The 22350-nt window shown below is 40.7% G+C and overlaps 1 protein-coding gene across 1 annotated transcript in view; it reads left to right on the forward strand.

Annotated features, from left to right (window-relative positions):
• The window catches only part of LOC104862195, a 149939-nt gene that overhangs the window by 93423 nt on the left and 34166 nt on the right, over positions 1-22350 (forward strand). The window contains exons 14-17 of the mRNA XM_010623960.1: positions 1430-1664; positions 4040-4145; positions 15893-16044; positions 19161-19263. Of these exons, the coding sequence (XP_010622262.1) occupies positions 1430-1664; positions 4040-4145; positions 15893-16044; positions 19161-19263 (596 nt within the window). The remainder of the gene's footprint in view (positions 1-1429; positions 1665-4039; positions 4146-15892; positions 16045-19160; positions 19264-22350) is intronic.

Raw genomic sequence — 22350 nt, forward strand, 5'->3', positions numbered from 1 at the left:
AGAGATCGTGCAAATGAACTAGCTGCTCTCCCTATACTTGAAAAAAGTAAAATGAAAATAAAGTGACACACCTGCTTGGAAGTTTCTGATCTCTGTTTATAACACGAAGGGTGAACATGTCAAACTGCTGTTGGAGGTGGGTGCACTGCATCTCTCTGACACTTACAGTGCTCATCCAGATTCTTGGCTCACCTGCCATCTTATGTAATTATCTGTACTCACCACTTATTCTTCCTCCCCTCTTCCTGGCAGCTAAAAAGCTGCAAGCTCATGGCTGTTTACCTTCCTACTGCATGGTAGAGGAGATAGGGAAAGATATGCCAGAGTGACTAGCCAGCGACCCTACCCAGCCCAGCCCTTGGCCACTGGGGAAAGATGCCATGGACAGCGGGGTTGTCACCTTAATTCACTGTCAATATTTTATCCAGAGGTGTCCTAGGAGCCAGAGTACAGCCCAAGTAATGTGGAAGTCATGCATGTAGCCATTTGGAAGTGATTCCCCATTCCCTAGTGCACTCATGAAATGGGGTGCAGGAGCATTGGGCCAGTGAACAGGAAAGTGCTCTGAGGCAGTCAAAAGGTGAGAGTTACTACCACCTTCCTGGAAGTCTCTGTACTTAGCTTCAGTGAAGTATTCCTAAGCCAGAGGTAGCAGTGGGCTGACAAGCAGAATACTTAAAACATGTTTGGAAACCAGGTGCCAATATTTAAAGTTCTCAAGGCTTATAATGAAAATAGAGACTTCCCACTTCTCTTGAAAAATTAGGTCTGCATCAGAGTTCCACTATCTGTAGGACAGAGCAGCGCCTGTCCTTGCGGACAAACTACGCACTTGCCTTGGTGGGACTTTGCTGAATTCCAATTTTTCTCTGATTCTTTGGAAATAATTGAACTTGAAGCTTGTGATAAAAGGCAGAATAACATTCAAACAAAATCAATTATCCTTTAGCTAAGAGCTGAAGTTGCAAACAGTGAGAAAAGGACTCCACAGTGAGAAAGAGAACTCCTATTTGGGGACAGTGTGGGAAGGAAAGCTGAAAATTACTCTTCAACTTTCTTCTATTTCCCTTCCAGTCACCTTGGGCATGGCTGAGGCTGGTAATCTGGGAAATAAGGCTGTAGCAGAGGATCTGGCATTAGGTTGAGATTTAATGTAAGTTAGTTTCTTCCAAACGAGATGACTTTCTTCATATTACCTCTATTCTTTGGGGATTATTCTTGGTCTTTATTAGAAAAGGAGGAGGAAATAAAAAAATCTTCCTTTTTCTTATTCACATCATTTTTATTCTTTAGATTCTCTATAATTTAACACCTGAGGGAAAAAGAAAATAGTAGTCATTACTGAAAATGAATCTTGGACCTTTAAAAATTATCAACCTGTCAGGAAATTGACTGTGAAACTATGTTGTTTTTCTGTGAATATTTTTAGGGTGCACTATGGGAACAACAAATGTAAAACAAAAGATGAAAGAGATAAGGAATGTTAGAAAAGATGTCAAGACAAGAAAAGGCCAAGCATTGCCCCAAAGGCGAGCAGAATGTGATCAAACAGTGTTTCGCATCCATAAAGGAGTCAAGGCATTTTCATTCTGTAAGAGAAATAATTTGCTGCTGACAGGTGGAATGGATAGAATAATTAGAGCCTGGAATCCTTATCTGCCTGGGTAAGTTGTCTTTCTCCACCGAGATTGTCATCGATGTAGTCATGTACATGAAAACTGGACTAGTGATTCTCTGTTAGAATAATTTAGAACCTCTTTCTAAAGGTAATCTCCCATGTACACAGCCTGTGAAGCTTCTGTTTGTGGCCATTCTTTGGGTTTAATTACAATGTATTTAAAATGTAAATACCTTGCAAGTATAAAGATGCAATGTGGAGGCGTCATTCATCCACATCTCCATGTGATTTTTGTTAATCTCATTATTATCATCCCAACAATAAACCTGGATCAGCTACAAAGTGCAATTAGGGATTGTGATATGTAATCATTGTATATTTCAGTCAAAATTGCTCAGATGGCCCCCAAGTGTGCACTCAATTCTCCACTGGGGTTGTTCAACTCCACCAAAGTTAATGACTCTACCATCCCTAAGGTATATCAGAACTGGCATAAAAGGGAAGGGGTAACTGACCTAAGGAACCAGGGATTGCTCTATAAAGTCTGGGCCTGGGGCTGCAGGGTAGCAAGCAGCGTAATATTGAAGGCTCATTTCCCTCTTCTCCTCTGCAGGTGATTCTTATGTATCCTTCACCATAGACCCTACTGAGCTCAAGGAGCACTTCCTTGACAATAACAGTAACTGCCATTCTAACACCTACTTTGTTCCAGGTACTGTGCAAACATACATCATCTCTCATCTTCACATCAAGCCCACTGACAAATGCAGAAACAGGAGCTCAGAAAAGTTTAACTACTTCTTGGAAGTGGTAACAGTCAGGGTTCAAAGGCAGGTTTGCCATTTCCACTGAGAAGTATTGGAGATGGAAGGAAAATAAGAAGTGAGGAGTTGATTTTCCTGTGTTGATAGTGGGAATTCAGGGATGAATACAAGTCACATACGAAATACTAAAGTTCCTGGCCGAGCTGCTCTTCCAAGCATCCACCCGGCCTACAAGGTCACCTTGTGCACATCAGTAATTGTGTTCATCAACTTTCTGTTGCCACGACAAGTACATGAGCAAAATAACTTAAAGGGGAAAAGGTTTGTATTGGTTGGTGGTTTCAGTCTATGCCCAGCCAACTCAATCGCTTTAGGCCAGTGATGAAGCATAAACATCACACAGCAGGGCGTGGCGCAGAAAATTTGCTCACCTTCTGGCATCCAGGAAGCAGAAAGGGTAAGTGAGCCAGAGTTGAAGAGACAAGGACAAGGCATAGTCTACAAGGTCATGGCCTCTGACCCACTTGCCTAATAGAGGCTCCACCTTCTAAACTCCATGACCTCCCAATAATACCATCAAATTCAGTGGTTTTATCCACCAATGAAGTTAGAACCTCTATGATCCACTCACCTTCCAAAAGCCCTCCAGCAACCAAACCTTCAACAAAATGAGCCTTTTCCCCCCTAATATTGGGGTTGAAGCAAGATTAAAGTCCAAGCTCATTTTTATTTTTAGTTTGAGACAGGGTCTCACTAGGCCACTGAGTTGTCCAGTCTGGGCTTGAACTTGCAATTCTCTTTAGCTCAGCTTCCCAGAGTAGTGGGATTACAGGCATGTGATACCACACCTGGTTCACAATGGGCCAATTGGGGAACATTTTAGACAAGACTCAGACAGTAGTACAGATGGTCACTGAGGCAGTGCAGTGCAGCAGGTAAGCATACTGGGTCAGGTCATTCCCCTACCACTTTTGGTCCAGGTGGATATGATCAAGTACTGCAACCTCAGTTTTCTCATTTCTAATGGTAAAATCAAGGGGACCCACCTCCTAAAATAGTAACAAAGATTAAAAATGAAAGAACATTCATAAAAAACTCAGCACTATGTCAGACACATAATAAGAAATAGAAATCATTTACTGCCCGCCTCTATCTACCCATTTGTGTAGTACTTGAGAACACTTTGCTTGATTATAAGAAGACTGGGCTCTCCCCTTTAACCTCAGCCCTGCCTCTCTACTCCTTCCCCGCTCACTCTTCCATGGCACTAACCCCAAGACCTTTCAAAGGTGCTGTGATCCCTCCGAAGCCCTTAACTTGTATTACAAAGCCCTTCACTGCAGTCGCCTGCCTTGGAATCCATTCCCAGCCCACCCTGGGCTCTTCCTTGCATATTCCTTTTATAGTGCTATTGTTAACAGTTGGAGAAACAAAGCCCAAAGCTTCATCTCACCCAGAGTTCTGTTGCTATAACTGGACATTATTTACTTCAACCCTTTTATCACACATGATATATACATGTGTAATTTCAGAGGGAAACAGCACCCTTCTCCAGGCAAAATAGAGCTGTCAAACCTGGGCCGAATTTAGTTTTGCATTTTTATTTAGAACTAGACAGAACTGCTTTGTGTTCATCTTCTTCCTTTTTTTGTTCTAGAAAACCAACAGGTGTGCTGAAAAGCCACATGGCTCCAGTGATCTACATCCACACAGCTTCTGAGGATAACAAAATATTTTCCATGTCCACTGACAACACCATTAAGGTCTTTCCCTTTTTATGTTTGATACTTGCAACCTCTAACCCAGTTTCAGACACAGAAGACATTCCCTTCATGTTTGATAGCATGTGAAGCCCCTCACGTGGGTAGATGTTCACACAGGTGCCTTTGCTCTGGACAGGGCGTGAGCAGACAAATGAATACTTAAGAAGACTTTTGTACCTGGCATTATGTGTGAGATCAAGTAGATCTTCCAGCATTTCAGTCCCAACTTACACACTGGCCAAATATTCCATGTCCCAAATACTCTGTGTTTTGGGAGAAGGGAACCTGAGGACAGAATGGGAATCCCCAGGAGGCAGCAGCCCCTTGCCACCAGCGGTTATCACTGCCTTTGCAATGCACATAAACAAATGGGTCCTTTCCAAAATGTCACCTATAGGACTTAGAATTTGAACATTTCTGACCCTGGTAGAGGCAGTAACATCACTGTTTCCGATTGTTTGCCTTCACGTCTCTTTATGCCAAAAGTCATATCTATCTCAAATTTGGTTATCCTGTGACCTTTACAATGCACTGCTTCTTCTTCTTTTTTCTTTTTTTTGGTACCAGGGATCGAACTCAGGTCCTTGCGCTTGCGAGGCAGGCCACCGAACGGCTGAGCTAAATCCCCAGCCCCTACAATGCACTGCTTCTTATACAAAAAGAAGCCATAGGCTTTTTTTTTTCATCTGTCATTTCATTTCAGTTGCTTTTTCAGTGAGTATGACAAGTTTTTACCTCTTTTATCTTTTACAGTTTACCTTCTCTACTAGACTGTCCTGAGGCCAAAAGGAGGGAATTGGGAGTGAATCAGTGGGATGTGGGAACCTGAGGAAGGAGACCAGTGCCACTGCCTTGTATCAATACACAAACTTGCTCCTGACCACTCACAGCACAAATGATTGATAGATGCTCTAGGTTGAACTATGTACCTTCCCCAAATTTTATTTGTTGAAATCCTAACCCTCAGTGCTTAGAATATGACCATATTTAGATAAAGGGAGGAATGAGTTCTGTTAAGTGAGATCATTAGGGTGGGCCCTAATCCAGTATGATTTGAAAAATCACAGATTCAGGAGCAACCATCATAGCAAGAAGACAAGCATCTTGCCTTCTGCAAGCCAAGGAGAGAGAGGCTTCACAGGTGTCCTCCTTACATCTTGATCTCGGCCTTCCATCCTCCAGAACTGTGAGAAACTAAATTTCTGTTAGTTAAGCCAACTAACTGAATTTCTGTTGTTATGGCAACCTTAGGAAACTAATAGAACACATCTCCCTATTCTGTGGTCATAGGAGTGGGCCTCATTCATTCATTCAACAAACAGACTGAGTGCCTATCATGTGCTAAGCACTGTCCTGGGTAGGGTAGATATAGTAAAGAAATAGTCAGAATTTCCTGCTTTCATGAAGGATACAATCTGAAGTTGGGAGGAAGGCATGAGGAAATTAAATAAATAAATAAAATTGCACATACATTAGGTGGTAACAAGTACAATGGAGAACAAACAGCAAGGCAAGCAGGGAGAACTAGGAAAATTGTGTTCCTATTTGCTGTGATCTGGTTAGGAATGACCTCACTAAGGTGACATTTAAGAAAAGGCCTGGAAGGAATGAGGTGGCGAGCCATGCCTACACCTGGAGAAAAGAAAGAGTACTGCAGGTGGAGAAAATGACAAGCGCAAAGGCCCTGAGCTGGGGACGGAGCAAGAGCTGTGATGGGAGTAGAAATGGGATAACACGAGCAGGGTGGGTTGTGGAAGGTCAACTAGCCTGCATAAGGACTTGGGCTGGTTGTCATTTCGTTTCACTTATCAGAGATGTGGGACATAGAAGTGACATTATATGACCTCCATTCAGGCAGGGATTTCATGCTGCTGGGCTGCTAATGCAGCCCAGAATGGTCAGAGCTGAAGCAGAGCATTAGCCTGAGTGAGAGATGACACTGGTCTGCACAGGGTGGCCGCAGTGGGGCTGGAGACAAGTGATGTGGATGTAGATCCCGGGTTAACAATCCTCATTCATAACTCCAAACTTCAGAAAGGCCTGATAACGCGGTTTCTTTTAGTAAAGCTGAGCCATATTCATTTGGCAGAGGAACACGACCTAAATTTACTTGAGTCTATTTAACAGTCTTTATCCTATTTGTAAGGAACATTCATGTGTTTGGTTATAGAAATATAAATGTGCCTGATTCTGGGGAGCTGCCACAGAATCTATTGTGGGTGGTTATGTCTTACATGACCTTAAAAAATTCAAAACCATCTGTATTCCAAAGCATACTGAAAGTAAAGACAAGAGGATTTGGTGATGTTTTAGAGAAGGTTCTCAAAGTAAGAGAGAAAAAACAAAAGCCTGGCATAACAGAGTATATGGGGTGCATCTAAGGCAGAGCTTAGGTAGAAACTTGAGGCATAAACAAAAAGAGATCTTAAATCAATAGCATCACTTTCCACATGAAGATACCTGAAAAAGAAGACCAAACTAAGCCAAGTGAATCAAGCAAGTAAATAATAAAGACAAGAGTGAAAAGTAATGATATAGAGAATAAGAAAACAATGGAGAATATCAGCAAGCCCAAAAGTTAATTCTTTTAAAAATCTACAAAATTGATAAATTTTTGCCTACACTTATCAATAGAGGAAAGGACAAGGTTCAGATTACTAAAATCAAGAATGAAAGAGGAAACATTACTACTAAACTTAGAAAAACAAAAAGGATTATAAAGAAATACCATAAACAATGCAAATGCCATAGTCAGGCAATCTAAACAAAATGCACACGTTCCTAAAAAGATAGAAACTATCTTAAGCTGGCTAAAGAAGAAAAACTTCTGTCTTGGGAGCTGCCTATCTGTCCATCAACAGTTGAATGGATAAAGAAAATGTGCTATTTATATCAACTGGCCTACTACTCTGCCATAAAGAAGGAGAAATTTGAGTCATTTGTAGTAAAATGGGTACACCTTGAGACCATAATGTTAAGTGAGGTAAATCAGACACACAAGCTTCAGTATCACATGGTTTGTCTCATATAAGAGACTCAATATATAAATAAAGTGCAAAATAAAAGCCCGTTGGAGGGGGGAAAAAGTTACTGCAATCCAGCATGGTCAATGCATTTATAAGTGTTCCTTGAATTAGTAAAATTGTCTTATGTGTTTTATATGTTTTTGGCCTGTTGGTCTGGCTGTTAATCTGTGTTTATGATAATTAACTTGATAAAATTAATAAATAAGTCTGATGTAAGGAAAAAAACAAAACACCTTTTTTTAAGAAATACGGGTGGGGGCGGGGATTTAGCTCAGTGGTTTCATTCCTACCTCACAAGCGCAAGGTCCAGAGTTTGATTCCTGGTACCAAAAAAAAGAAAAGGAAAGAAAAGAAAAAAAAAAGAAATAGGAGTGGAAGGGAAGGGGGAATAAAAAGAATAGATATGTGCTATATACACATAAACAATGAATGTAATTCCCCACAATTAATGTAATCATTATGTACTAATACAAATTTTTATAGCTTCTAAAAAAGATTTTTAAAAGAAGCAATCTGAATATTCCTATTAAAGTGGCACTTGGAGGGAAGGCAGACCAAGGAAGAGAGCGGCACTCAGAATTGAAGGGAAAGGCAGGTTTATTCTCTAGCTGGCGGGACCAGTGGAAGTCACCTCTGAGTCCGAGCCCCATTTCTAAGTTTGCTCTCATATTTATCTGTTCTTTAGCCAGGGCGGGGAAGCTAGCAGAATTTTTAAAAAGCAGAATTTAGCAAAGGATAGGGAGGTGGGGGTGAATGTTGTTTTTACAGTTTATGTTTAGGACATAAAGAGGGAGGCAGCTGGATGTCAGCAGTTCATCTTCCAGGCACAGTGACCTTTGTGGGTTTAGCATAAGGAGTAAGCCTTAGACTGTTAGCCTTGAGACCTTCAGTCTCTTTTCTGTCTTTTGTTTTTTCCATTTCACTGTAAACAAGTAAAGATACTAATAAAAAAATTGCTGGGTATGGTGGGAAGCAAGACAGGAGGATCACAAGTTAGAGATCAGCCCGGGTCACTTATTGACTTAGTGAGATGCTGTTTCAAAATTTAAAAAAAACAACAACAAAAAATGTAAAGAATTAGGGATACAGCTTAGTGCAAAGGCCCTAGGTTTAATCTAAGTTCTGAAAAAAAAAAGTCACAGAAACAAAAGCCAGGCTCAGACATCATCATGGGTGAATTCTATCAAAAACTTAAATGAATTAACACCAATCCTTCACAAACTTTGGTGGGAGTGACCCTTCCCAACTCATTCTGTGAGCCTAGAAACCCTGATAATAAACACAGATAAAGATATTTCAAGAAAAGAAACTCTAGACCAAGGTTTCATGAATATGAATGCAAAAATCCTCAACAAAATACTAGCAAATTGAATCCAGCAACATATAAAAAGAACTTTGCAATATGACCAAGTAGAATCTATACCAGTAATGGAAGGTGGTTCAACATGAAAATCAATTTAGTAAACCATATTAACAGAATAAAAGACAAAAAGCGTACCATTATCTCAATAGATACTGAAGTTAAAACACAAAAATTATGCTCTGAAAACTAGAAAACACTGTTAAAAAAATTACAAAGAAGTAATAAATAAATAGAACAATGGCCTATTTCATGGTTTGGAAGATTTAATGCTAAGATACCACTGCTTTACAGATTGGCCTACACATTCAATACAATCTCTGTGAAAACCTCAGTTGCCTTTTTTTCCAAAACTTGAAAACTTGATACTGAGATTCATACAGCAATACAAGGGACTCAGAACAGCTAAAACAATCTTGCAACAGAAGAATAAAATTGAAGAGTCTGTATTTCCCAATTTCAAAACTTACTGCAAAACTACAAATACAATATAATAATGGCATAGATACAGACACTTAGAACTATGGAGAATTGGAAATAGATGATAATAAAGAAATAAACCCTCACATTTACAGACATTTGACTTTTGACAAGAATGCAAGGCTATTCTATGGGGAAGGATAATATATTCAATAAATTCTGCTGGATTACCTGACAACCCACATAAGAAACAAGGAATCTTGATTACTATCTCACACCATCTATAAAAATTAACTATAAATTATAAAATTAACTGTAAAATTATAAATCTAAGTATAAATTCTAAGCTATAAAACTCAGAAGTTTTTCAGGAATAAAGACCTCAGATTAAGCAACGATTTTACATATGGAACAAAAAAGCACAAAGACAAATAAATAGATAAATAAGACTTCATCAAAACTAAAAATATATATGCTTCAAAAGACAACACTAATAAAATGAACAGAGAGCCTACATAACAAGAGAAAATATTGCAAATTATCTAATAAGGAGCTTGCCTTGAATTATAAGGAATTCTTAATGCTCAGCAATAAAAATAGCTCAATTTTAAAATTGGCAAAGGATTTGAACAAGCATTTCTTAAAAATGTTCAATAAGGGGCTGGGGATTTAGCTCAGTGGTGCCACCACCACCTGCCTTGCAAGTGCAAGATCCTGAGTTCTATCCCTGGTATCAAAAAAAAAAAAAAAAATCAATAAGAAGATGACAAGATGTTAAACATCATCAGTCACACGGAAATGCAAACCCACATCACCATAAAGTACTGCTTCATACACATTAGGATAGCTAGAATGGAAAGATATAAATAAATAAATAAATGTTGAAAAGATGAGAAAAAATTGGAATCTTACTAGTAGATTAAATGGTATGGCTATGTTGGAAAACATTTTGGCAGTTGTTAAATGTTAAACATAGAGTTACCATATGATCTGGCAATTCCATTCCCAGGAATATACCCAAGGGAATTGAAAAATATACATTCACCAAAATATATATACATGTATGCTCATAGCAGCATCATTTATAATAGCCAAAAAGCAAAACTAACTCAAGTGTTCATCGGCTAGTAAATAGGTGAGCATATTGTGGTGTATCTGTATAATGGACACTACTTGAGATCTGTGTTACAACATAGATGGATCTTGCAAACATTATGCTACGTGAAAGACAGCCACAAAAAGCCATGTATTTTATTATTCTATTTATATGAGATGTCTGGAAGAGACCACACCATAGTGACAGAAAGTAGTTTAGTTGCCACAGGATTGGTGGTGAGATGTCAGGAAGGAATGACTGCTAATGGATACTGGGCTTGGCAAGATTGGGCTGTGGGAAGGGAAAAGGCTCTGAAATTGGGTAGTGGTGATGGTTGTGCAGCTTTGTGGATTGCTAAAGACAGCATGCATTAAAAACTTGCATTTTGGGCTGGGGATTTAGCTCAGGGGTTCGGTGGCCTGCCTTGCAAGTGCAAGAACCTGAGTTCAATTCCTGGTACCAAACAAAAAAAAAACTTGCATTTTGTAGTATGTGAATTATATATCAATAAGTCTGTTTTTTGAGATGGTGAGTCAAAGAAGAGTTAAAAGTGATATCAAGGTTTGAAATTTGAGCGAAAAACTGGGATGGGGAATATGGAAGGGCATAAGACCAAGGGGCTCAGTGTGAATGTATTGGCGTCATCCTAAATTCAGGGAACATGCTAGGGTGACAGATATGAATTTGGGAGTCATTAGCATTTACGTGAAATTTTAAAGCATGTACTCAATGAGAGTGGGTAGAGCAGAAAAAAAAGAACCTTCAAATACTGACTACCAGGACACTGTGATATGCTGGAATTTTCCTTCATGTGGTCCAATGTGACTTCTGTGTAGTAAGCTTGGAATCCATCTCATGGTGATGATGAAGATATTTTATATAAAACCAGGTATTAAAATCACAGTTAGTGATATAGCCAGGTCCCAAACACAGTTCACTCCTCTGTGCAAACTTGATTAAAATTGTAAGTTTTATAAACTTTGATTTTGATTATGTTTAAAATCAAATTCATCCAAACTCACTAAGTTGGTGACTTCATATTTTAATGATTTTTTTTTATTCAACACTTGCTGCCCTGAAATAATCATAATCCTGTGTGTGGGGACACGTCTTCTATCCTTTTTCTTTTCCTAGTGCCTCTCTATTTTCTTCCAATCTAAACTCATGATTACAAGATTAGCATCTTGCCTGTGATGATTCAGGCATATTGAATCACTTCCCAATGTGTGTTTAAAATATATTGAAATCCTATCTCGGAAATATGGTGTGTGAGTTATTTTAGAATATATTATTCCTATCAAATAAAAACTAATCAACTAGGAGCCAAACAGCTAGATTTCTAGCATGCTTGATCAGATAGTCCTCATTCTTCAAATTGATTTTCAGCCCAAATATTTTACTCCTTCAAATCATGGGGACACACAAAACATTTCAAGAGTCTGCTGGTTTCTGGCTTTCTGTAAAGGAGAGTAAAGTGACAGATTCAGATTCTCTTTTTCACTTGTTATTTTTGTAAACTTAACATTGAAAACCATAGAGTGGGCTGCTTTGTATTGACTGGAATTAGGATGGAAGGAAAATTATTTCTTGGAAGGAAGATAGCATGTGTACTAGTTCATGGAAGGTTTGCCATAATAATAATGATAGTAATAATAATAATAATAATAATAATAATAATAATAATAATAATAATAACAACCTCCATGTTTTCAAGGGCTAAAACAATAAAAATGTATTTCTGTCAACAGTGCCAGTAATCTGGTGAGTGGGAGCTTTCCCTCCCCTTTTCCAGGCTTTCTCTAGCTGGAGGATCTATATTACCTTCCTTTAGTTCCAGAGTCCTCTTCATCCACATGTAAGAAGAGTGAGAACAGGGAAGGCACACTTGTGTCTCAAAAGTTTTAGCCAGAAATGACACACATCACTTCCCCCCAGTCCTATTGCTAAGTTCATGACTACCCTAGATGACTGAGAAACTGGAAAATGTTTACTTTGGCAGCCACTTACCAAAAAACAACTGTATGGAGAAGCACAGATTTTGAGGAAGGGGTACAGAAAGTTTGGAGACATACAACTTTAACTATAAACTCTGAAATTACCACAAGCTAGATGGCCTTGGATGCTGAATTAAACAACTTAATTCTTTTGGACAATGGTTTACTCTTCTCTAAAATGAGAGAGAGATCCACTTTGTAAGATAGCTGTGTTCATTAAAGGCAATACATAAACCATGTAAGACTTTGTAAGCCTAGGAGACAGAACTCCAACTCAAATAGGTAAAGTTATGAAATGAAATTTGATGGTTACAGAAATTATGTCATTGGACAGGCATTCTCAAGGGCAGATGCATTCAGAGCTGGATCTTTCTTCCTGGGCTTCTCACTTCTGCTCCTCGGTACACATTGGCCTCATCAGCTCCCACTGCAGAAAGTGTTTCTCTTTCCAAATTGTAGGGAATATAGAAACCCGTAGCTCTGAGCTCACATCCCAGCTCCATTTGCACCACCAGCTCCAGCCAGAAAAATCTGAGGGAAGGACACAGATTGGCCAGATGTGAGCCCTATGCCTATTTCCTAAAGTCAGAGAGCAACTACTTAGAGAGAGAGAAAAAGAGGATGCTGTACAGTGTATCAGTGACACCCAGTTTGTGGTAACTTTGTATTTGGGAGATTTGAGGTCAATTTGGTGAATCAACCTCAACTTCAGTATGAGGATTATCACCCCACTTTTTTCCTCTTGGATCTTAGCAGCACCCCTGCACAGCATTTTAATGGGATCACTCTTCCCAGACACCAGGATTAGCTGTATGCTCCTGCTCCTCATCAAAATCCTTTCTCCTCAGTAACCTAATGCCAAGTTCAAGAGCATGGCATTAGGCATCTGGTGAGGATTTCATGCTGCTTCATAACATGGAGGAGGGCATCATATGGTGAGGTATGGCAAGCATGCTGGCTTGGGTTACCTTTCTAATCGAGCTACTAATTCCCTCATGGGGCCTCCACCCTTATGATCGCATTTCTTTCCAAAGGCTATGACTCCAGATATCATTAACATATAAATTGGGGTATTAAGTTTGTAACATGAACTTTGGGGGACACATTCAAACCATAGCACCTATATCATACAGTATGTGTTAGCTTTTCGTTGCTTTGATAAACTACTTGAAGAAAACAACTTAAAGGAAAGAAAAAACATGTATTTTGGCTCACAGTTTCAGAGAGTTTAGTCCATAGTTAGATGACTCCATTGTTTTTAGGCTTGTGGTGAGGCAGAATATGGCAGAGCAAAGCTGAACACCTCATGGTGGCTGGAAGAAGAAAGAGAGTGAGAAGCAGAGCAGAAGGAGCTGGGAACAAGATATAATCCCCAAGTTCACATCTCCCTGATCCGGTCCTTTCAAGTAAGAACCACCTCCTATGTCCATCACTTTCTAATAATGCCATCAAATTATGGTCTCATCTATTAACTAATTCACTTAATGAAATCAGAGACCTCATGATCCAATCACTTCCAAAAAGCTCATCAGCAACCAAACCTTCAACACAATGAGCCTTTTGGGGGACATATAGCCAAACCATAAAACTGAGAAGAAATCAACACATAAATGGATTCCTGTGGAAATGTAACTGATAACAGTTGTATATGTTACCTTTCTGTCCAGGAAAATGAGCAACTTCTAACAAATCAACATCATAGAAAGGAAAGAAAAAATCCCTTGAATAGACAGTTCTCAGGATTTCCTTCTCTATGGGATTATTTTACTTGAGCTACTACTGTGGCCCCCACGCTGACCTCCCAAGAGGCAAAACTGCCCCTTTAATTCCATGCCTAAAAGCACAAATAAAAGGCAAGCTAGAAATCTCACTATCAATTTGCTAACTGCTAAGAAGAGCTAAGGAGAAATAAAAAGTATAAATAAAGCATATTAGAGTCTGGTTTAAGAGGCCAAGATTTCAAATTTCATTAGAGCGGATTTGTTTCCTGTAGACTCCATGAAGGGGAAGAAGCCCTATCAAAGCCCATCCCACCTACTCCCATCGTTTCTGCTCTAGAGGAAGATAGGCCTGAGATTGACTCCTGACTTGCTTTCTATGGTAACTCTGTCAACTTGGGCAAGTTATTTAACTTCACTTAGACTCATAAATAATGCCTGCCTCCCAAAGTTGGCTTAAGAGGCCATCACTTTGATAGGGCTATGCTATAGAGATATTTGGTATCCCTCAGTAGTGCAAGTGTTGAAGGCTTAGTATCTAGCCTGGTGTTCCAGGAGGTGTGGAACCTTTAAGTCATTGGAGGCATGCCCTCAAAAGGGATTGTGGGATGCCAGCCCCTCCTTCCTTTCTTTTGCTTGGCCATGATGATGCTTCTGCTATGATGTGCCGCCAATCATGTCTCACAGCAACTTCCCAACTAATCATGGATTGGAACCTCTGAAACTGTGAGCCAAAATGAATTTTTTCTGCTTACAAATTGATTTTCACAGGTATTTATATGGTAGGAAGCTAACAGACTGCCATAATATACCATACACTGGGTGAGTTTAACAGTAGAAAGGTATTGCCTCAAAATTCTGGAGGCTGGAAGTCTGAGATCAGGGTGTCAGCAGGTTGATTCCTCATGAGTGCTGAGACTGTGAGCTTCAGGGCTCTTGCCTTGCTTCTGATAGGGTGCTGTCAAACTGTGGCATTCTTCGCTTTGTCGATGCATTACCTTAGTCTCTGCCTTCATCTTCACATGGCATTCTCCTGTGTATCTACCTCCAAATTTCCTCTTCTTAAAAGGACATTAGTCACTCTGGCTTAGGGGCCCAGTCTACTCTAGTCCAGCCTCGTCTTTACTAATTATATCTGCAATGACCCTATTTCCAAATAAAGCCCCCTTCTGAGATACTGGGATTATTCAACATATTAGTTGGGGTGGGGAGAATTCAACCTAAAACAAAGAGTGAGTGAAGTAATGTGTGTAAAGCAGTTAACATGATGTTTTGTGCATGTGAGCTCACTGGACACGCTGTCCTCATGACCACCGTGACACTTCAGTTGTGTGCTTGGCCCAACTGCTCCTGCCTGTTCCTTGCAGCCCTCACCAGGTCACACAATGCTAAGGTAATACAAGAACCATGTCAGGGTAAGTGATTGACAATGACATTATCATTATAACCTGTACACAATTACTGTGATCTAAACACTACTCTAGGTATCTTTTTTACTAATTTTTAAAATTTCTTAAGACAATTCTATAAGGAAGGCAGGAATATTATTTTTCTCATTTTATAAATGAAGAAACTGAGGGAAAGAGAGGATAGGAACTTGTCCAAGACCACACAGCGTTTATGTGTTAGCATTGGGATTCCAACCCAGGCAGGTGGCCTCTGGACCAGCATGTCCCCAACCAACAGCCACCCTGAACTTTGTTTCCTGTGTCTTCTAAATATCTGTCTAGCCACTTGTCTTGAGGACCTGCATTAGGAATGGAGACAAAGTCAGTTCTGTACCACAGATCAGATTCACTGTGTCAGCTCCATTGTGAAAGTTGGATCTATGGGAACAGGTGTGATCACTCATTTCCTTGGGGGGGGTATAAATCATAGTCCCAGAGTTACATGCCTACAGGTATCTCCTCTCTTGGGTCAGCTTCAATATGGTATAGTAATATCAGGCTGCATTCCCTGCCTCCTTTACACACAAAGCAAAAGGAACCCATTTTAAATTGTTTCCTTTTGGTGGGTTGATATGTGGCAGTGTTTAAATCTGATCAAGCCAAACCAGAGCTCACAAGAGACAGCAGCTTGGAAAACCCAGCCCATCATGTTCAACACTTACTATTTGTCCCGTTTCCTCCACAGATCTGGGACCTGGAAACCTATAGCTGCTTGTTCACAGCTTCTTCCAAAGTTAGTGGCATTAAAGGGGATCTCACAGCCTGCCTCTACCTCCCAGAACCCCAAGCTCTGTGTGTGGCCACTAATGCTGTGGCTCTCCTGCACCTGCGACTAAGGTATTAAGCTGTCTGTCCCCTTGGTTCTACATACTCAGCATTCTAGAAGGTTCTGTAGAGCCCACTGTAGCTGTTACCTACCTTCTCCTTCATGCTGTACAGTTGGGACCTTTGTGCACAGATCGTGTGGCTCTAGCTTGCAGCTTATATTTGGGTAGCTGTCTTTAATGTTTTTTTATTAGTTACTCCAGCACCATCTTCCTATACTATCCAAAAGTCTATAGTCGATCTCATCAACTTCTTAGGCCTCGTCTATTCACCAGCCTTACCCTGGAATAAACTTCTCCAAAATGTACTATGTGGATGCTGCTTATGCTGTCCAAAGGTATCAACCTAACCAGTACAGCTGAGCAGAGAGAGCTCTCAGCTGGGGCTGGTAATACCTCTGTTGTGCCACCTCTGTTATGCCACATTTCTCAGACATGTAAAGCAGGATGGACAGATATGGATGGCACATGCATCTCCTGCCCAGGGCCTCTGTGTCCAGGAGTTTTTATGCTTAGAGACCCAAGTCTCCTTGACCCCTCTGCACATAAATGCACAGTGGTTTCTTTGGCACTCCTTTACCAAGCCATGATGCCATGATGTCCTCTAAAAGGAAAGAAATACCTGCTTACCCTTCTGTTCTCAGAGAGACCATTTAGCACTGAGTATTAATCAGCTTCATGTGTCCTTCTCTGCCCTGCCTAGGCTGAGACTGACAAGTCTTACTAAAGAGTTTTAAGTTCTGTCCCCCAGGTACCAAAAAGTCCCAAAAGTCCAATCCTGAAGGTTTACAGATGAGCAAGCAGTGGCCTAAAGAAAGGAATGCACTGTCCTAGGGCAGTACTGGAGCAGAGCTGGGATGAGTTCCCCTGTGTCTGGGTGTTCTTCACATCCTCCATGCAACTGTCCCTGTCACTGAAACACCAAAATTTTCCAAGACATCAAAGGGGAGAGGAAGCCTTAAATTTAAAAAGAAAAAAATCTTACAATAAATGGCACATTTTCTGGCCTCACTTCTCCAGAGCCTATAAAGAAGGGTTCCCACAGACACTCCTAAGAGGTGAATGTCTGTGAGGTAAGTCTTAATCCTTCTCTCAGGCTTTCAGAGAAGGCTTACCAGCTGGCAAGGTAGCAGGGTGCCTCTCCTGTGCTTTGAGAACCAAAAGACTCTCTATATTCCCAAAGCAGATATCAATAAAGCAGCTCATGTTGCAAATATAGCTCTCTCTTATTTCCCCATTATCCCTCTCTTTTGTATCAACATAAACTCACTCCTCCTTCCCCATCAGCAGCCTTTCCCCTTGGTGTTCAGCAATACTACAAATCCAAAGTCAGTAAACAGGATCCAAGGAAAGCTTTTACAAGTGAATATCACAGTTCACGTTTCAAATCCTATCTGTCTCGTAATGGCAACTGGGTTTTCTGAATCAGAGATCATAAGGATGGCCCCAAGGATGTGTCTTCTTAGTTTGTAAATATAGGCATAGGAGGGGTTTCAAATATATTTGTTGTACTCTTCAGTCAAATCATAGGTCAAGAATTAACCTTATAATAAAGGGATCCTTTTTCATACATCAGAATTTCATGGAGAACTCTAGAATGTGAGGTGCTGGCTGGTGGCTGTCCACACCCTTCCTAATTTGCTTTCTGAGGCTTGTGTGAAACAGGGAAACCCAGGCAGAGTGACTGACACATGATTGCTGGCCAGGCTCAGAAACAATCAGGCTCCTCACTCAAGATGCCAAAACAACCAGCTGAAAACAGAAGCTTCAGTCAATCAAACTGCTGTTTGTTCTACATGATAGCATTGTGTAAAACAAACAGCCTGCTTGATTGATTTCTTTTGGAGCAAAGTGATTGAAATTCCACTTCATGGCAAATTCAACCTCAATCTCTAGTGCCAACACTTAAGTGCCAGAAAATGTCTCCCTATCCCAGCCTACTTCTCATCCCTTCTGTCAGTCAGGAGCTATGTGACCTGGGTTGAGTTATTTAATGCTCCTCTGTGAAGTAGGGAGCTCAGCTCTTTCTTCCCAAGGTTGGAAAAGGGTAATGAGGCTGATAACCAACCGTGCCCTAAACTTTTCCTTTGGCCCGGATTCTCTATGGCTCTCCTTCCCCCTCCCACCTAGGCCATACTCTGCCTTTACTTTTCAAAGCCCAGGGATAGTTCATAGAGAACTTCTCAACATCCCTATGTCAAAACCTGCTCTTTCTCAAGGAGGCTTCTGGGCATCCACACTTCAGACCTGTCAGAGGCTCAGTTGTCCTCCTGTAGCTGAGCCTTAGGGCTACTCAGCAGAGGAACAGTAGAGAAAGGTGACAGAGCCACAGCACCAAGACCAACATTCTGTATTAAGCATCCACCACATGCTGAGCTCCTTCAGACATTTATGTGTCCCTCCCTTACTCCTCAGAAAATTTCCATGAGGAATCCGTTATGCAGATCAAGAAATTATCCCAATGGGGTTGGGTTACTTAACCCTAAAGTCTGTGTGTTCTGACCTCCCACAGTAGCTCATGGGACAAGGCTCGGTTTTCTCAGGTGTGCACTTTACACCTGAGCACACATGGGAGTCACCTCACAAGGCCTCCCAGGATCTGACTGTTCTTGTCTCTGCTGGGAGCAGGAAGTACTGATATGGAAGGAAGTCCTGAGCTACTTCATTTGTGTTTGTTTTGGGGAAGATCTAAATTACTGTGGAGAAGATCCATTATGTAATTTCACAGAATCGTTTCTCTGCCCAGAAGAGAAGATGTGAACTCTTCTCTTTCTTAGCAGCCACTAAGCTCACCAGCTATATATATGTGATGCTCTGTGCTGGTGTTGTATGGTTTCTCACTTAATCCTCAAAACCACCCTTTGAAGTAGGTATTATTACTACTGTTTTACAGATGAGAAAGTTGGCATTTTGAGCAGTTAAACAACTTAAGCAGTGTCCCAGACCACAAAGCCTATCCTCTTAGCTATTCTGTCAAGGAGCATCAGAGCAATCAGAAATTGCACACCTAAGCAGTCAGAGCCTTGCCCCATGAGCTACTGTGGAGGTCAGCACACAGAACAGACCCCTTCTGGGTATCCATGTCATGCTGTTAGCTCAGTCTGTCACTGTCTGTTTTTCATGAACAAGACCTGCCCCAGAGCCCCACCTGGTGCTTTCCCACCAAGACCCTGTGGTGTGTTGCAAGTACAACCCGGCCTTCAGGCATGTGGTCAGCTGCTCTGAAGCATCTGTGAGTACCAAATCCTGCTCCTTTGCCAGTGGTATCCCTGTGAGTGTGGCCTTAGCCTCTCTGTCCTCCTGTTAGAGCTGAGGAGTATTTTCTGATGATATTCTGTCCCTGGAAGTACATCATGGAAGGCTCTGGTCTACTCTGTTAATTATTCCAAATTGTTTGGACTTTCTTCTACAGAGTAGGATGAAGGAAGCTAGTCTCTCCAGCGGCTTGTAGTGTGAGCTATGTGGAAGGACCACCTTGGTGATGTTATCTCACTGAGATTCTCTTGTATGGCAGCTCTAAGTATAAAGGACAGAGCCTTCCCCTCACCAGGGGCTTGTGGGATCACTGTTCAGCCTTGATGAGTGGCACAGCTCAGTCCACTGTGGATGGGTGGGTGACATAATTGATGTTTGTTGAATAAGGAAAATATGTACATCCCATCTTCTTCTGCCCTTGTGCAGTGGGAAGACACATCTCAACTACACTCATAATGTATTAATGTTCTCAAATCTCCTAATAAAGTCAGGTGTCACTTAACAATGGGATAGAGTCTGAGGAAAAGGGGTTGTTGACTATGTTTTCATTGTGTGAACATTATAGAGTATAACTTACACAAACTGGGATGGTATAGCCTACTACACACTCAGGCCTATTAGATATATACCCCTATCATGGCCTATTCCTCCAAGGACAATGATGAATAAAACACCACAAGATCAAATCAAGGACAAGAGACAAGAAGCAATCAAAAGAATAATGAACATAAGATATTGAAGCCTCTGCCAGCTTAATGTGGGATATTATTTTGTAGTAAGCATTTGTCCACAAATAGAAGTACACCCTAAAATAATGATTAAAATATGGATTATAAACCAGTAACAGTCATTTATTATCATTATCAAGTGTTATATGATACACATAATTTCATGTGCAACACTTTTACCCCACTGGCAGCATAGCAGGTGCATGTACACCAGTGTCATCCCACAAGTGTGAGTGATGTGTTGCACTAGGATAGTAACATGGCTGTGACACTACTAGGAGATAAAATGGTTCTAGCTTCATAATGATCTCATGGACCCACTATTGTTCATGCAATGGATGCCTGACTTAAGCATCTTTATGCAGTGTGTGACTTTATTAGTTCATCATTTTCTGAGCCACCGGCCTGGGTAGCATCACAGGGGAGCAGTGGAGCAGCCAGGGCATGTGGCTTCACCTCCTTTCCTGCTTCAACCCAGAGCCAGGCCTGCCAGGCTAAGGGGTTACAACCTTAGTCACACCCCAGGCCACACAACAGTCTGCTTCACAATCTTCACACTCTTTCATTCCCACCTTACTCCTGGGGAGACACCACTGTCCTCACACAGGTTCTTGCCCTGTTTCATTGCCAGGATTTTATTAAGTGTTTAAAAAATAGATTCTCTAGTATGCTGGTCAAAAGTATTTTCATGATGAATCAGTCTCATGCCTCTCCAAGAAGGTGAGTGCCTGAATATTTGGGGTCCATGCTCATAAGGAAGTACCATAGTTATTAGAATCTCCGGTCACTCCTATGAAACCAAGAGTATTACCTTCTCATCATCCTCCTCATTCCTCTGTGTAGACTTTTCCCATCTCCCCTCAGACACTTTCCTGCCTCCTCCTCTTTTCACACACACACACACACACACACACACACACACACACACATGCACACGCACACGCACACACACACGTGAAGACCCTTCCAGGTCCAACTCAGATCCCATTTGCTAATGAAAGTTTTCTTCCCTTCCCAACTCAAGCAGGTTTCACTCTCTTTTTGACCAACCCCAATCAACACCCCACATTAGTGTGGCACTGTACCACAGAGGTGAGCTTCACCTTCAACAAGGAAGCAGTCACTTGGAACCCGCATGTGTGTTTCTTCTATACTTTCCTTCTTGATCTGTCAAAACTTTTTATTTTTCTCCCAATTGAGCCCCTCCTATTAATACTCCATTCAGCTGTGAACTCATCACTTGTTAGCCCATTGATGAAGTTAGCAACATCATGATCCAGTCACCCCTCTATGCCCCACCTGTGAACAACAAATGGGAAGTCAAATCCTCAGTACTGAAGTTTTTGGTGAACACTTCATATTTAACCCACAGCAAAACTCTCCAACATTAAATGAGTGACATTGATTTCAGTAAGTGCCCACTATGTAGATATGGTGCTATGTGAAGTCTTTGGAATATCACCATCACATTCCAGAACATTCAAGCCACACTGCACACTTGACTTTTGTGGAGGAGAGAGTATGGCCCAGGATCCTCAGAGTTCAAATTCAAATGAATATCATGATACCACATTTTGTTCATTTGGTTATGCCATAGAAGTGCTAAGGACCACCAACTTTTGGTGCCTCTGAAAATGCTTAAAAACTGCATGATGAAAATTCATAAACGGTCAGTAGATGTTTAAAACATACTACATACCAGCTACAACTTATGTGAACACATTATCTAATGTGAGTTCATTTTGTAAGAATAACATGAATTTTAATCAACAGAGCTTGAAAACTATAAATATTATTAAATCATTTTCAATTTAATGTTGAGCTTTTATTTAATTTTAAGATAAATTTTTATTTTTATTTAATTTGGGATAATGTTTGAGTGGATGACATCCCTCAAAATAAAGCCAATGAGGTTTTTAAAGAAACCCTACTATGGTGTGACATTCTCCCTACTAATAGCAAGTTAGGTATCTACAAAAAGCATAAATAGAACATTTAGACTTTTCTTAATTCTATAAATATTTCCCTGAAGTAATTTTCATTGCCCACTTTAGTCTGTTCGTATCTGGATGACTTTCTTTGAAGATTTTTTTTTTCCCCCTTGGAGGTATATTTGCTTAATTATCTAATAGAAGCCCCAAGCCTCAAAAGGCAGGCCTCACACTCTCTGCTTTATTCTTCCTAGGCAGCATCAGCTTCAGCATCAGCTGATAGGTATCCAATTAAAATCTGATCCTCGGGGCCAGGGATTTACCTCATTGGTGCCTCTGCCTGCCTTGCAAGCACAGGTCCTGAGTTTGATCCCTGGTACCAAAAAAAAAAAAAAAAAAAAAAAA

This window comes from Fukomys damarensis, unplaced genomic scaffold (assembly GCF_012274545.1).
Source record: "Fukomys damarensis isolate Sample0158 unplaced genomic scaffold, DMR_v1.0_HiC HiC_scaffold_38, whole genome shotgun sequence".
Taxonomy (NCBI): Eukaryota; Metazoa; Chordata; class Mammalia; order Rodentia; family Bathyergidae; genus Fukomys; species Fukomys damarensis.